General features: G+C 34.6%; 1 protein-coding gene across 1 annotated transcript in view; it reads left to right on the forward strand.

The window, feature by feature from the left end:
- Nucleotides 1–14,893, forward strand: part of LOC131035405 (serine/threonine-protein kinase VIK) — a 322,138-nt gene extending 307,245 nt beyond the window's left edge. Inside the window, exon 12 of the mRNA XM_057967104.2 lies at nt 14,334–14,893. Within this exon, the coding sequence (XP_057823087.2) occupies nt 14,334–14,451 (118 nt within the window). The 3' untranslated portion in view covers nt 14,452–14,893. The remainder of the gene's footprint in view (nt 1–14,333) is intronic.
- Nucleotides 14,894–17,462: the final 2,569 nt, after the last annotated feature.

Consider the following 17,462-nt stretch of genomic DNA (forward strand, 5'->3'; position numbering starts at 1 on the left):
AAGCTTGTACATTTTTGTGCTTACCTTGTTTTGTATTGTAAATTTATGCTACTATTTCATCAGCATCATGAAGTAATTTAAACTCTTTTTCGAAGGCCGCCTTTAATCTTTCCCATGTATTTATGATGACTTGGTCAATTCTTGTATACCAATCAATTGCTACACCTCACAAGGTGGCTGAAAATGATTGTACCCAAATTGCTTTATCATCTTGCCCATTTGTTTTCTAGATTGTTTCACAAGTCTTATAATGCCTAATAGGACACTCTGATCCTTTGGTTGTAAACTTGGGCAACTTTTGTTTTTCACCACTAGGGCTTGCCATGGTTTTATTTTGATGCAAAGCTAGTGCTTGTAATATGCTTGCTTGGTAGTTTTGATTTGGATGTTCTAGTGCTTCACTTGCACTCTCGGCCACATAGAAATCTTCAGCTCTTCCCTCATATTCAACCTTTTGTGCACTTGTTGATGGAAAATAGGGTAGACAGCTGAGGGGGGCGAGGGGGGGGATGAGGTGAATAAGTTGTCACAAAAACTCAAGCAACTTAAACTTATTCTCACATCTGATAATTAAACATGAAAGCATAAATCAACAACACATCATAAACAGACAACACCAAGATTTTTGACGTGGAAACCCGTTAAGGGAAAAATCACGATGGGGATGAACCCATAAAATAGGTATATTCTGTTAGAATTATTACAATGGGGAATGCACATGCATTCAAAAACATTGCCTAGAGCTCACTACTCAAAATAAAAAGGCTCATTGCCTAGGGAAGGCTCACTGCTTGTAAAAACAATCACGGATCACATCCAGAAATTATGAACTGGGAAATAGCATCTTCATGGCTGGTTCAGTTCCATTGAAGCACAAATTTTTTTTTTTCTTCACACTTGTTCTCTGCTTCCAAAAGATGTATACATTAAGCACGCACACACACTCATCCACATCTACACACCCACACTCGAATACAAAGTTATTACATTTATTTATACATGACATCAACCTTGTAGAAATCATCAAGGTGATGTAGTCACCGATGAGGAGGGACCTCAAGGAGATTAGTCTGGACCGGTTAGCAAGAGTAAACACAACAGAAACACACAGATATGATGGAGGCAATGCAGAACAGATAGTTTTTATTGCATGAAATTTGATTACATCCAACCGGTAACAACCAGGTTACGACATACCGACACATGGGCCTGGTAGAATAGGTCACAACCGGGACCTTGAATCGAAAGATCTATCTTCTAGGCACAATCTATCTATGTGATACTCTGATTGTTTCTCCCTTGATTCCATTTTTTTGTATTAAGTATCATAGAACATCATTACAATAAAGCTCATTTTTTGCTCATTCGAGCATCCACGTTACAAACTTATTACAAATACCAGCTCCTTTCAGGCAAACTTATTACAAATACTAGCTCCTTTCGAGCACCAAACTAGAAACAACAATTGGAAGACCAAGGATCACAACTTAGAAATCCACTTTAAACAATGTGACAAATACAACCAATGGAAGACCAAGAGTCACAACTTAGAATTCCACAAAGATGTCCCTCATGGGAGTTGAACTTGGGTCTCCACATTGAGAACTCAATGCTTTAACCAACTAAGCTCAACCCCCTGGACCCCTTGATTTCATTCTAAAGCATGATTACAAATATATATATCGATCCAAAGTATCTAGTCGGCCCAAAAGGGATCAAAACCTAACATGCAAAATGAACAAGGTCGGCCTCTACTAAGAGATTCCTTCAGAAAATCTAAAGGATGAAATGTAGAAGGTCGGCCACACGCCAAGAAACATCGAGATCAACGCTCAAGGCTCTGCAAGCTTTGGAATGGGTTTCGCTAGATCACCAGAATAGGTATTAGGCAACCGGTAACAAGAAACTATCATGGAAACCTGTGGCGATATCTTGTCGGAAAGTGATCCAAATGAGATGTGGTTTGAAAGCAAGAAAGATGATCAAGCCTTCAAGTAGAATCCAACTCCACAGGATCTGGTGAGCCAAAACTGGGACACACAGAAAGAAAACTGAAACTGCAAACAAAACAGAAAGGAAAATGTTTTGGGTTGATGCGAGATTGCTGTGAACTGAGGATGCTCCTGCATCAGAAATCCGGGGTTAATGAAAAGTGAGCCTCTCACTTTGCTGGGTCAGAGGGAAACCAAGGCAGTCTACCTCTGTCTCAGAAATCCAACATGAATCTTCAACTGGTCTAATCTTCCATTTCACAAGATATTCTTTGTATTGACTGTTCTAGGTACTACGCCCAATCCTACTGTCCAAAATCTCTTCAATCTGATTCGGTTGCTTCCGGAGCAATTGTTTCTCAAGGTCTGCAACACTGTCCTCACTGAATTCTGATTCATGGTATTCATCAAGATCTGTAATGTTGAATATAGGTGAAATGCTTAGACTATCCGGTAGCTCCACTTCATATGCATTTCCAGAACTGAATTTTCTCAAAATCTTAAAGGGTCCAAACTTCTTCATCTACAACTTATTATAAGTTCCAACCGTGAATCTCTCTTTCCTCAAATATACTATCACTTCATCGCCAGCTTCAAATTCCTTATTTCTCCTCTTCTCATTTGTCTTCTTATATTTGATGTTCATGTCTTCCAAATGTTGTTTAACCTGAATATGCAATGCTGCCATGTGATCTGCAAAATCTTCTACTTCTGAACTCTTTCGGTCTTCATTGCTAATGTCTCTCAATTCTACTATTCCTCTAGGATGCACCCTGGTAACAATCTCAAAAGGTGTTTTTCCAATACTTCTATTCACTGAATTGTTGTAGGCAAACTCTGCTTGTGCAAGGATCAAATCCCAACTTTCGGTTTTATCTCCCACTAAACATCTCAACAAGTTTCCCAAGCTTCGATTAACAACTTCTGTCTGTCCATCAGTCTGTGGATGAAAAGTAGAATTGAACTTCAAATCTGTCTTCATCTTCTTCCAAAGTGTTCTCCAAAAATAGCCAACAAACTTAGTGTCTTTGTCTGAAACTATGCTCTTAGGTAATCCATGCAATCTCACTTCCTTGAAAAATAGGTTTACTACATGTAATGCATTTGATGTCTTCTTACAAGGTATCAAATGAGCCATCTTTGAAAATCTATCCACTACCACAAATATAGAATCATTCCCTCTTGGTGTCTTAGGCAATCCAAGTACAAAATCCATGCTTATATCCTCCCAAGGTCTTACTGGTACTGTCAAAGGTTTATACAATTCCACATTCTGACTACTACCTTTTGCAACTTGACAAACTCTACAACTCTGCACATATCTCTTAACATCCTTATAAATCTGAGGCCAAAAGTACTGCTCACTCACCAATGCAACTGTTTTGTCAATGCCAAAATGTCCAACTAAACCTCCACTATGCTTCTCTTTTATTAGGTTCTCTCTCATAGAACTCTTAGATATGCACTATTGAACTCCCTTGAATAATATCCCACCCTGAATGAAATAATCCAACCATTTGTTCAGTCACTTTCTGCTTCAACAATTCAAAACTTTTGTTTTCTCTGGTGGTCCACTTTAATTCCTTCCGATCTCCTCTCATGGTCTCAGTCATAGGGTTACAAACTGAACTGAAATTTCTGATAAACTTTCAGTAAAAACTAGCCAATCAATGAAATGATCTTACCTCTCCAATGCTTTTCGGTGTAGGCCACTCAACAACGGCTTTCAATTTCTCAAGGTCCATCTTCAAACCATCCTCAGATATCACAAATCCTCAATAGACTAACTCATCCTTCATGAAAGTACACTTCTTGATATTGATCAACAACTTTTCTTCTCTCAACCTCTGTAAAACTTGTCTTAACTGCAACAAATGCTCCTCTTTTGTTTTACTGAAAATTAGAATGTCATCCAAATACACAATAACAAACTTACCCAAAAATTTCTTCAATACCTCATTCATCAACCTGATGAAAGTGCTCGGTGCATTAGTCAATCCAAAAGGCATCACCAACCATTCATATAGTCCTTCATTTGTCTTAAATGATGTCTTCCACTCATTGCCTTCTCTGATCTTGATCTGATGATATCCACTCTTCAAATCTATCTTTGTAAAGTATTTTGCTCCACTCAAACAGTCCATTATGTCATCCATCCTAGGCAAAGGAAATCGATATTTCACTATGATCTTGTTTATTGCTCTTGAATCGGTACACATCCTCCATTCTCCATTCTTCTTAGGTGCTAATACTGTTGGTACTACACAAGGTCTCAGACTCTCCTTGATCGAACCTTTCTTCGACAACTCCTGCACTTGTCTATTCAGTTCTTCATTCTCTGTCGATGTCAACCGGTGTGCAACTTTGTTAGGCAAACTAGCTTCGGGAACCAAGTCCATGCAATGACTAATACTTCTAATAGGTGGCAATCCAGCAGGTACATTATCTGAAATAATGTCCTCATATTCTGTCAGCAAATCTCTTATCTCTTCCGAGTGTTCTCCATTCGGTTCCGATCTCTCAGTCTTCTTAGGAATTAAGGCAAAACACACATTCTCATGTCTCAGTCCATCCATGAATTTCCTTCCATCTACTAAACAGATTCTGGCATTTGTACAGACTTCACTCTTCAAAGGTTCCTCCAAAGGCAACAAGGTTTGCTTCATCCTATTGGCCACAATAGTGTATGTATTCTTCCTCCCATCATGTATTGCCTGTCTATCAAACTTCTAAGGTCATCCCAATAAAAGATGACAAATATCCATAGGCATAATGTCACACAAAACTTCATCATGATAATTCCCAATTTTCAATTTTACCAAACACAGTTCACTTACTAACAACTTATGTTCATCCTGAATCCATGTTATCTGATAAGGCTTAGGGTGTTTCAATCTCTCCAATTTAAACTTATTCACCATCTCTTTTGAAACAAGATTATCTAAACTACCACTATCAATAACAACTTTACAACATTTACCAGATACCTTACATCTGGTCTTGAACAGATTCTTCCTCTGCAAGGGTTCTCCATCTCCTCCGGTATGACACAAAGCTCTCCTCATCATCAGCAATTCTCCATCTTTTGGTTTATATTCTGATCTGGTGGGGTTTTCTTCCACCACTGCTGCTCTTCCGCTAGTCTCTGTCTTCTTACATTCAAATGCACTTTGTCCTTCTCCTCCACACTTAAAGCAAGTTCCTCTAAATGTCTTCTTGTCTTGCCTTCCAAAGTTCTCATTCTGGTAACCATCCGGTTCTCTCCTCCGGTAGAAATTTCTATCATCCTTCAGGTATGAATTACTTTCTTTTCTCACTTCCTTGTCCTTGATCTGATCTGTACTGGTTCTTCCTCCGATATATCCTCTTCCTCCTTGAAATATTCCTTCGGTAAACCTTCCACCTCTACCTCTTTGTCTTTGCTCGTATCTTTTGTTCAATTTCTCTTCAGCCTTTAGTGTGATCATACTAAGTTCATCTTGTTTAGACATCCGTAATCTGTTCAAATATCTTGCAATTTGTTCAACTTCATCATCAACGTGTTTGGATCTGATGTTTAATTTGTAAAATGCTTCAGTGTACTCCTTCACACTAGATTCCTTGTGTCTTAGGTTCTGCAATATGCGGAACAAATCCACTTGATAATTCGTCGGGACAAACTTTGATTTCAACTTAGCAATCATCCGATTCCATGTCTTAATCTTTTCTTTACCTCTTCTTTGTCTATCAACTTGCAAATGCTCCCACCAAAGAGATGCATGACCTTTCAACCGGGTACAGGCATATTTCGCCTTCCTCTCTTCTGCAGTGTTTTCAAAATCAAAATACTTCTCCATCTTCGAGATCCAATCCATCAACTCATCTGAATCTAACTTCCCATCATATTCCGATGGGGTAAAATGAGGTTAAGTGTTTGCCCTGCTTAAAACCCTTAAAAACCTTTCTTCATCCGGATCAACTATCGGTATGTTTACTTGTTCTGTCGGGGCTTCTTCTCCTTCATCTTTGCTTACATCTTCAATATGTCGGCCTTTTCTTTGGGCTATCTCCACGACTTCTAATCAGGCTGCTATTCCTTGCAACATCTCCATCAAAGCAGGGTATGCATTCCCACGCGCTCTACCATTCCTAGTTCCTCTTCGTGCCATTGATTCATGCTAGTCCTCTACAATTGTAGGTCGGATCCACAATCCGCCACCCTACAATAAAATTTAGGACACGCAACCTCCGGAACGAAACTTCGCTCTGATACCACTTGAAGCAATCATCTGTGAGGAGGGACCTCAAAGAGATCAGTCCAGACTGGTCAGCAAGAGTAAACACAACGGAAACACACAAATATGATGGAGGCAATGCAGAATAGATAGTTTTTATTGCATGAAATTTGATTACATCCAACCGGGTTACAACATACCGACACAGGCCTGGTAGAATTGGTCACAACCAGGACCTTGAATTGAAAGATCTATCTTTTAGGCACAGTCTATCTATCTGATACCCTGATTGATTCTCCCTTGATTCCATTCTAAAGCATGATTACAAATATATATCGATCCAAAGGATCCAGTCGGCTCAAAAGGGATCAAAACCCGAAGAACAAGACCTTGTTAGGATAACCGGTGAACAACTGAGAGGGGAAGGGGGGTGAATCAGTTGTTAACAGATTATAACTTTTAATCCACTTAATAACTTTTAACCAGATTATGTACCAGTAAAGAAGAAACAAATACCGGTAAACAATGCAACTTAACAATTAAACAGATAATCAATGCAAAGCAACCATACCACATAACACCATGATTTGTACATGGAAAACCTGGAAAGGGAAAAACCACGATGGGAAGCCTACCCACAGTCAGATGATACTTCTACAGAAAGTATGTGATACAATGAGGGGCTTGCACATGCAAGAAAGCATACTGCCTAGAGCGTACTGCTCATTACAAAAGAGTCTTACTGACTACAAAGAGGCAACAACCATCTCAAGATAAATAGACAACAATCCAATAGAGTGAACTGCCAGAGATAGCATCTACCATGCCTGATTACAGTTTCAGTTAAGCTCAATTCTGGAGGCCTTTGACCTCTTCCTTAATCCCAATTTGATCACCTATGATCGACCAAATCTCCTTCGCATATGATATTGCATTCCAAGACCACGAACACTTATTCCATTCCCATACCATAATCTACAATGAGATCTTACATCATTTTATACAAACCCTAAGGCCTAAACCAATTAGGTCGGCCACCTAAAAGATATAACAATAAGATCATTACATAAATCCATACTACAATGATATGCCATGTTGGCTTAAGATCAAAACAATAATAACAAATCCATAAAACATCCTAAAACATCCCGGTAACGTGTAGAGTACACGTTAACATGATACCGGTCCATAACCTAGTTAGGTACCGGACCTATTCTGGGTCCACCACACCAAAGCAATGTCTTCAAGCAGTTGAAGCACGATCAAAGAACATCTTCAGCATCTTGAAATCCATGTAGAAGCTGCACCAACACCAATTATGCATCTTGTCAAGATTCCTCAGTGAGAGCTTTGTCGGTAAAGCCTTAAACTAGTATCGGTAAGGGTTTACCCGAGTGTATGATAGCATCCAATTACCAAGTCAATATCATCTGACTAAGACATGCTCCAGAAGCACTTACCATATGTAACCAATCATATTCCATAGATCCAAACATGTCGGAAGTGTCCAACAGATAGTCTCTTCTGCCGGCAACACTAGATCTTCTACCGGTAACCAAAACCTGTCTTTCGGTAACCAACCATAACAACTAGTGTTGACATCAATGACAAAACATCAATGCAACACATAATCAATTCATCCAATAATGCCAACAGACCTAACATGCAAAATGAACAAGGTCAGCCTCCGCCAAGAGATTCCTTTGGAAAATCCAAAGGATGCAACGTAGGAGGTCGGCCACACGCCAAGAAACATCAAGATCAACGCCCAAAGCTCCGCAAGCTTCGGAATGGGTTCCGGTAGATCACCAGAATAGGTCTCAGGCAATTGGTAATAAAGGAACAACCGGTAACAAGAAACTGTCATGGAAACCAATGGCGATATCTTGCTGGAAAGTGATCCAAATGAGATGCAGCTTGAAATCAAGAAAGATGATCAAGTCTTCAAGTAGAATCCAACTCCACATGATCACGTGAGCCAAAACCAGGACACAGAAAGAAAACTGAATCTGCAAATAAAATAGATAGGAAAATGTTTTTGGTTGATGCAAGATTGCTATGAACCAGGGATGCTCCTGCATCACAAGGTCAGCTCAACACTTACCACATAATTACAAAATTACAACCACACTCGATGCAATATTACATGCGGACCAAACAATGTCAGTCAGAACATAGCACAAACCCAAATCTTTCACCTCAAACACGTTACACCTCCAAAAATTACACCTCGAACATCGGCAGCACACTACAAGCATCTAATCAGCATGTTGGTTAACAGATTTAGCTTTTTTAACTATAATCGAATGACTGACTTCAACCCAAAATTAGACCAATTGCAACCAACAGTTGAGCAAACCGTTACGGTTCTTTTGTATTTTGATATGAAGGTACAACTCCTTTCGTTAGATAAAATGTGTGTTTTTTGGATATGCTTTTAACCGGAAAACAATAAAGGCAACTAACATCTGCTCATAACTATGACACAAATGTGAACAACAAATTAATAAACAAAGAAGCACAGGGATAAATGATGCAAAGTCCATCTTCCAAATAACCTCAACAGATAAACAAGAAAACAACAGTATTTCCCTCCAGCTAACGTGAATATTCAGAATTCAAAGCTTATGAAATAATCACAATCAGAACCCATGTGACAGAGGAATTTATCCAAGAAGAGATTGCAATCAACATAAGAAAATTGACAATCATAAAGAACGATAAATGAACTCAAAAGTTTTAGTAAATCCCCTTTATTTCTTAGACAAAACCAGAAAAGTTCAAAGACTTTTCAATCCTGCACAAAGATTATCCCCTCCAAACACTGCTGTCTCCCCCTCTTATTCATTTGAAAATTTTACAATAAATAATCACAAGATGACCTTTCCGTTGCCTAACTAATTCTTGGAAACTTTTTCAATAAAAGAAAAATGACACTTTCCTTCTCCTATCTTTTTGTTTCCAGCATATACAATGTTTGAATAACTTTAAAATGGCTCTCAACAATGATCTTTCTCCTCATTAAAATGTGAAACCTAAGCTTTGATTTGTCTTTTGAAAAATCATGACCTCTTTTCCACCACGGGCTCAAACTTCACATAGGTGAGACCTCTTGGGCACAAGGTAGTTCAGATTGCGAATATTGAGGTCATTAATGCACTTATTGAATCTCATTAAACTTTGTTTAAACATCTGACTTCCATTGGTGGATCATCACTAACATCAATGTGAGCGTGCTATGCATTACTCAACTTTTTATCTGCAATCAAAGGCACGTCTCTACACATTTTACCAACTGTTTCACAAGCCTTTTCTTCTGTTTCCATTTACGGACATGTATCTGTTAGGGCATTACATCGAACAATTCAGGTGCTTTGCATGTTGCTGATCGATACACAATGTCGGTGAACCGAGAAGAATAGGAACTCCCAAAGCACGTCGTGTCTCCACCAAAGTTTAGAAACCAAACATATTGCCCGAAAATGTATAGCATCGGAGAATCAGCCAGTCGAGGAACCTTGGAAGTATGTTGGGCACTAAATGAGTTCAGAATGTAATCATACCACCCGATAATATATACATGTCGGCAAGTCGCTAGGCAATGGAACTTCGGAACCATGCGTACAACTCGATATGATCCATGAATGTTGGAACCTCGGCATTTCAAATGTCTTTAAATCGATTTCGGGTCGATAGCAAATCCTCCATCCTAACGGGGGTCTTTGTATTTTCGGAACTTTGCCTATCGCCCGATATCATGTATCATCGGCTTATCGGGGACGTTGGGCGTTTTCAAAGTTATTGTCGGCCCAATGTTGGCTGTTTGAACTTATCTTACCACTGACTTGTCTGATGATTAGGTATCTTTGAGAAATGTCCTCCCAACCTGGTTCCCAAATAATCAAGCGGCCATATATAAATGGTTTTGTCAACCCATACCCTTGGCTTTCTATATGTTTCCATCACATTCTTTTTCTCTGACATCTCACTTGCAATGTAACATTGTCAGGAGCTCGTGCGTTTCGGGCCATGTCTATGCAAAGTGCTATCTCGTGTTGACATGATATTGTTCTTTCCAAAAGATCACCGGAAAATATCAAAATAATATGAAAGTATTAATCAATATTACCATTCATGAGATATTAGGAGTATGGGAAGTTCAAAATGGTTCAATGTCAAAATAGGGCCAGCACAGCCAAGAACACAAAGAACACCAATGTACCAAAGAAAAACATTAATTACAAGCTCAACGATCAATGCAAACCACCAACACAAAAGACACACGATCCAGAGACATCCACAAGCATCATGCATTACCATAGCAACATCCGCACAAACACAAATTACTAGAATCACCATCATCTTCATACCGAACCTGAAAAACACTAACTGCAATGACTGTCAACCTTGAAAAATCACTTGTGGACCTCCAAACCACGAACCACTTGAATTGAGGACACATATCAACGTCCCAAACATACCTCCAAATCCGCAGAACAAGATATTACAATGCATTGCTCAATCAAATCAACACAGATACCCATAACTCAATCAAATCTCCATGCGAACCTTTGAAACTTGAACTAAATCAACTACAAACAACCCTCTACAAACCCTTTAATCCACAAACTCCGATTTTCATCATACTTACTATGTTGAACAAACTAACTCATTGAACTTCACTACAACACTATCTCAGACAAAGAAATATGTTGACAACACTGACAACACATTTCTCAAATATCTCTCAAGCATATATTTGCAACATTCTTTTAACACTTGTTTCACCTTCAATTTTTTCATTCTAGTTACATAACAATATCATTTTCAAAGCTATCTCTGAAATGAGTGCTAACATTTCCTTATATAACATTTTGAAGGAAATAATACAATTTAAAATTATAATGTTTTCATTTTCCATTCTCAAAGACTTTTTTGGAACATTTAAAATCATTTCATGTGCAAGGACCCCCTTATCTATCCAAGGCATCCACTTTAGAATTCATTTCACCTTTTCAAAAGATATTTCACTTATGTAGTCAATAAAATATAACATTAGAAACTTAATTGGACATTTTATTTATTTTGCTCAAGTTACAAAAAGTATTCAAGTAGCATCAAAATCGTTCTTTGATTGTGCATTGAGATGATACTAAAAATGTAGAATGATGATCAAAACCAACCAAAGGACTTATTAGAAAAAGACTACTTCTCTAAGAAGTTTAGAGAATGCACTCTAAAGTTGAAATTCACTTCTTAAATTGTCATGCTAATCGACATTGTCTATTGAGCTCATTTCCATGAACCAAAGTCACTACCATGTACTAACCATTCACTTCTTAAAGTGTCATGCTAATCGACATTGTCTATTGAGCTCATTTCCATGAACCAAAGTCACTACCATGTACTAACCAACCCAAAGTATTTCAAGAAGTTTGGAGTTTTGCCCAACTTACCAAGAAGCTTATGAAAAAATCTAGAAATTGAGTTAAATTCTCACAAATCTTCTCAAAATGGGACACTATATAGAAACTCAGCAAAAATTTGGCAACTAAAAATTAACTAAATATATAAAATATATTTAAATAATATATTAGGCACATTACAAATGAATTTTGAGAACACAAAATTCTATTTTGATCATGATACATTGCTTTTAATTAAAATTATTTTAGTAAACCGTAAAATATAATTGAGATTCAATACTTGGGATCTACCCAAGTTACAAAATTGTTGAGAAATTCATAAAAGTAGGGGAAAATATTGTTTTTCTCATTTCAACTCAAAAAACGGAAACTCTATGTTTACTTCTAGTGCAACACAATAATTCTTATGTTTTTCTCTTTAAAATAAGTCACAATTTTGATGCTCTAAAATTAAGGCCTTTGAGGTCACATGGACTTCATGGTGCATTTCATTTTTCATAATATCATCATTTTATATGAAATGCCAATAAATCTTTTTAGTTGCTCAACAATCAATTCAATTTGCTAAGATTATAATTGTCAAAGATAAAAAAACAGAAGTCAAGTTTTAATCAAGGGTCTAAATTTTTTTTTGGGTGCTCATCTAGTGAGAAAAGTGAAAAAAATCTCATGAATTTCAGACAAGATTTGTGAAATAATTTATCAATTAGGGGAGAGGACCCAATAGTTGTGCCCCCTAACTTCGTGGTTCTCAAAATCCTATGTAGAAATTTCAAATCACTCTGAATTTTTTACAGTGGCTTACTTGGCAAGTCCCCTACTTATAACTAAGGTTTCAAGGCCACATCAGCATGTTTTTTGTCAAGGTGTCCAAAACAACCCAAAAAAAGTGAGACCAATAGGTCTGCAAAAGGGCCCCAATACTTGTGCAGCTGATGTGGCATCACATGATTGGCTACGTTTCACAACAAATGGTATATTTCATTCAATTATTGGTACTTATCATACAACTATTGGTGCAATGTTGTACAAAAGTTGGGCATTGAATCAACAAGTATGGGGTATTAAATCAACAACTTCTATCACAAGAATTGGAACGTGCTCAACTACTGGGTCCTTTCCCTTAGTGCATTAGTCTTTGGTGAATTACTTGCATTGTAGAATTTCTTACAAGTTAAATGAGTACTAATTGAGTTTGCAAATCCCGAGTTTCATATTAATCTACAAGTCAACTTCATAAACCAAAATTTTTGAATGTAAATACTAAAATTTGAAAGGCACCTTACTTAATACTCTTATTATTTATAATTTTTTTATAAACATATTATTACATCATCTCTTTATTATAATTTGTTTAAAAATAGTCTAAAACAATCACAATAAAAAATATTTTATATTCACCCATTCCACCATGCTTAATGTATATTGACTCAAAAATAAATTAGATAATTCTTTTCACATTGTATATATACTTTTTGCATTGCTTTCTTAGTAAGTCTCCATATAATTGATATACAAATATCAATACCTATTGATAAAATTTAAATGTAACAATCATACTAAAATTTGGAAGACGCCTAAATTACTTACTACTTATTATTTATGATTTTTTATGAATGTATTATTCTAGTGTCTCTCTTTAATATTTATCACATCATCTCTTTTATATATTTTGTATTAAAAAAATCTAAGGCAATCGCAATAAAAAATAGTTCAATCACCCATTCCACTATATATATATATATATATACTAAAAAAAAAATTAGATAATTCCTTGCACATTGTTTCCTGTGTTTCAAAATTTTCAATATGAATATATATGGTTTCATAATGCTTTGTTAGTAAGTTTCCATAAGATGCGCATACAAATATCAATACCTACGTGTAAAAATATTGAACATAGTATAACAATTATAATAAAATAATTTAACAATGACCGTTGGCACAAAGATATGCCAAGGAAATGGTAAAAGCATCCCTAAATTTTTTGTTAAAAGGAATCATCTATCTGCAATTTTAACCAAGTGAAGATGTCCTTGCTCCATCTACCCATTTGCCTCTTTAACAACTTCATGATTTGGGATTTTGAAGATTTACTTTGCATAAACACATCATACAAATATACATTGAATTTTTGTATTTCTTTGTTAGACAAAAGTCGTATTATCTTTTTACATTGAGATTACTATTCAAAATATATTTCACAATTTAGTGATATATCCTGAATCACTCTTATAATTCTCATCACCATATACAAAATTTCCTTATTAAAATTAGTTTACTTCACCATTTCTACATTCTAGATACAAAATGTGATAGAAGAAATTACTTTTTATCATTTCATCATTTCTTACAACCCCTTGATAGGAACAATAATTTAGCTCTATATGGGATTGCTAAATTAGCTATTGTGTTACAATTCTTAAATTAATTGTTCAACAAAATTCATCAAAAAAAGGCTTTGGATGGAAAATTCCCTTGTCTTTCAAAGGTTCTTTAAACTGTAGCACAATATCTTCTTTCATTACAAATATACTTTAAATTGAGTTTAAAAGTTTTTATATAATTATTTATTAATAGTTTATTTTTTTAAGGAATTACAACAATTTGTGTTCTTTTAAATTATTCTATCATTAAAAGGTTTTATTTATTGAGTTTTACATTTTTATACTAATAAAATATTATTGTTTATATTTATGCAGATTGATATATGATTGTCACAATAATGATTCAACAAAACGACCAACCTTTAGCAAAATAATTGCAGATTTAGAAACAATCTCTAATTTGATTCCAAAATATGATTGTATGGTGTGTTAAATGATTTTTTCCTTTAAAATATAATAGGTTTTAACTTATAATATTCTTTTACATAATTTATTTGTGAAAGATTTTCACTAATAGGAGAACTTTGCTATTTAAGTCATCAACATCATCATTATATTTTGAGTGGTCATTTTTCTATGACTTTATTAACTCATGTACATCAAATAATATTTATGTAAGTTGACTATAATTTCGATGCTCAAGTCATCACGAGGATGACTATTTGTTATGAGTAGTCATTGTTCATTGACATTGTATCTCACATTGTAGATTGAAGATTAATCATGTAATAAGAGGATCCAAAAACACATAAGCGCCTCTAAGAATTTGTCACTGTGGAGAGAGAAACAATAGATGGGCACATGAACATGGTTGTGCGGACACACATAAACCATTAATAACCTTTTGATTCACACTCTCCAAAAGACTAAAATGTAGTGATTATTAAAAGTTATCTCAAATTATTTTATTTTTTCACACAAAACCTCTATCAATAATATTTAAAGTGATGCACATGTGCTCTCCAAAAGACTAAAAATGAGTAATTAAAATACACAAAACCTATCTCAAGCTCTTTTATTTTTTGTTCAAAATAGAGTTATAAGAAATGCCTGCCATTTTTTTCAAAAATATTTTTCTTTTCTATTTAGAATTGGATTAGTTAAAGTTTTTTTTCTCACGGTTTTTTAAATCTTTTAAGCTATCTCAAGTTACTTTATTTTTTTCAAAATTGAGTTACAAGAAATTCATGTCTTTTTTTTTCCAAAATATTCTTTTTTTATTTCCTTTTCAGAATTGGATTTTTTTGGAAATTGTCTTCACATAATTATCATCTTTTAAAGTGTACACGTGCTCTCCAAAAGACTAAAAATGAGTAATTATTAGAAACACTTAAAAGCTAGCTCACGTTACTTTTTTTCTTTTTGAAAATAGGTTTGAGGAAATGTGTGCCATTTTCTCTAAATATTCTCTTTTCTACTTAGAAAAAAAGAAAATCAATTTTATTTTATTTTTCACACAAAATTACCAAGGAAACCTTCAAGTTGCAAGTGTGTCATCTATTTAGAAGTTTTTAGTTCTTCCCCAAAATTAGATAATTTTTAGCTATAAGGTTAGGACATAAATCTATTTCTACACAATGTTTTTTTTTTCTTCCCTTTTGTTCTAAATCTTAGACATAATTTAACAAAGGTAGTATCTAGAAACAAAAATAATTATCATCCAACCTTATATCCTTGTTCAAATTCTCACTCATTTCAATAATACACTAAAAATTCTTAGATCTTCTTGAATCAACATTTATATGCTAACAACAAATTCTATTTAACTGGTTATTTCAAAACAAGTCAATGATGTTGATGTCTTACTAATAGAAATATATTTTTTCATGTTGTTTGGTATGGTAGGGTTGTACTGATTTTGTTGCTTTTTTTTCTATTGATTTGTACTTATAATTGTTTCTACCGTACTATTATTTGAATAATTGCAAAAGTGAGATAATTTAGTATGTACTAACCTTGTGGCCTAAATCATGTTGTATGAGAGAATGGAAACACTTTTTTGTGGCTTGTATGGAGATGAGAAATCTATGATAAACACAAAGTTCATCCATTTGCTTCCTTGATAGCATGCCTTGATAAATTTGCAGTCAAATTAGGCAAGCAGACATTTTATAAAAAAATATATTCACTTAAGCATTGGTACATTCATATTCATTTAATGTTTAGATGACTATCGAGAATAAAAAATCAATAAAATAGGTTAGTTTTATAATATTATTAAGATGACAAGCCATAGATGTAAGCAATGCAAAATGTTGGAGTCATAAGATTTGGAATGTCGCAACAAAGCTAAAGAGTTATTGTGTGAATGAATTCAGTGGAGAACCATTCAATAAAAATATGTTAGATTCACGATAGTCTCTATATTAGATTGTGTATATTCTTACGATTTAAAATATTGGAATCATAAGGTTTAGATTATCACAAGGAAGTTGGATGGTTATAGATAGTTGGAAAATCAAGATGCTAAGAAGTCATAGAGTAATGAAAATAGTATTCAAAAAGTAAATACAAGTATGAAGGCAGAAATATTTAACAATAGTTTTCTAAATAGGAGACTAGATGATAAATTATAGATAGTTGGAAAATCAAGATGCTAAGAAGTCATAGAGTAATGAAAATAGTATTCAAAAAGTAGATAGAGGTATGAAGGTAGAAATATTTAATAATAGTTTTCTAAATAGGAGACTAGATGATAAATTATATTGCACATACCCTAGTAAACCATAAAAGGTAACAAAAGGGAAAATAAATGTTATAAAGATTGGATAGTGATTGACAAGAAATAGGGAGCAATAGGATAATTAGAAAGATCATTTGTTTAAACTATAATTAAAATAGCTCTAACCATTGCAAATAGCCAACAAAGGACAACGAAGATAGAAAATAGTATGAAAAATTGGTACTTCTCAGCCTATTAAAGCTTGAAGTAGTTGGTACCATCCTTTTAAAAGCATTTAAGGAGTGGTCCATATTGTTATCAATCTAATAATTGACACATCCAATAGTCTAGCCATTACTCAACCTTGTAGTTGTAACAAGCTTCAAAGAGTTTGTGTTGGATGACTACTAAGCTACATGTATTCTTAAAGTAACCTAACAAATAACAAATGGATGACATAATAGATATTAGTAAAAACTTTACTAGAACATTCATTCGTCATTTATTATATGTGAATTGTGTAATATTTGATTAACTTTTTTTATTTAAGCATTCTAAAATATTTTGTAATGTGTATTGTTTATCACAATTACTGTGAGAAATTATTTATAAAAACTATTAGAAATTATAAGTGTAAATATTGACATAAACTTTTAGTCATAAAAATTGTTTAATCATAACTTATATTAAATTGCAATTTCTTATCAAATAATTTAGAACTTAATTCATGGTTGTTTAATTACAATTTAAGCATCTTACCTTTCCCATGTTATTATACAATG

Source organism: Cryptomeria japonica, chromosome 2, assembly GCF_030272615.1.
Source record: "Cryptomeria japonica chromosome 2, Sugi_1.0, whole genome shotgun sequence".
Lineage (NCBI taxonomy): Eukaryota > Viridiplantae > Streptophyta > Pinopsida > Cupressales > Cupressaceae > Cryptomeria > Cryptomeria japonica.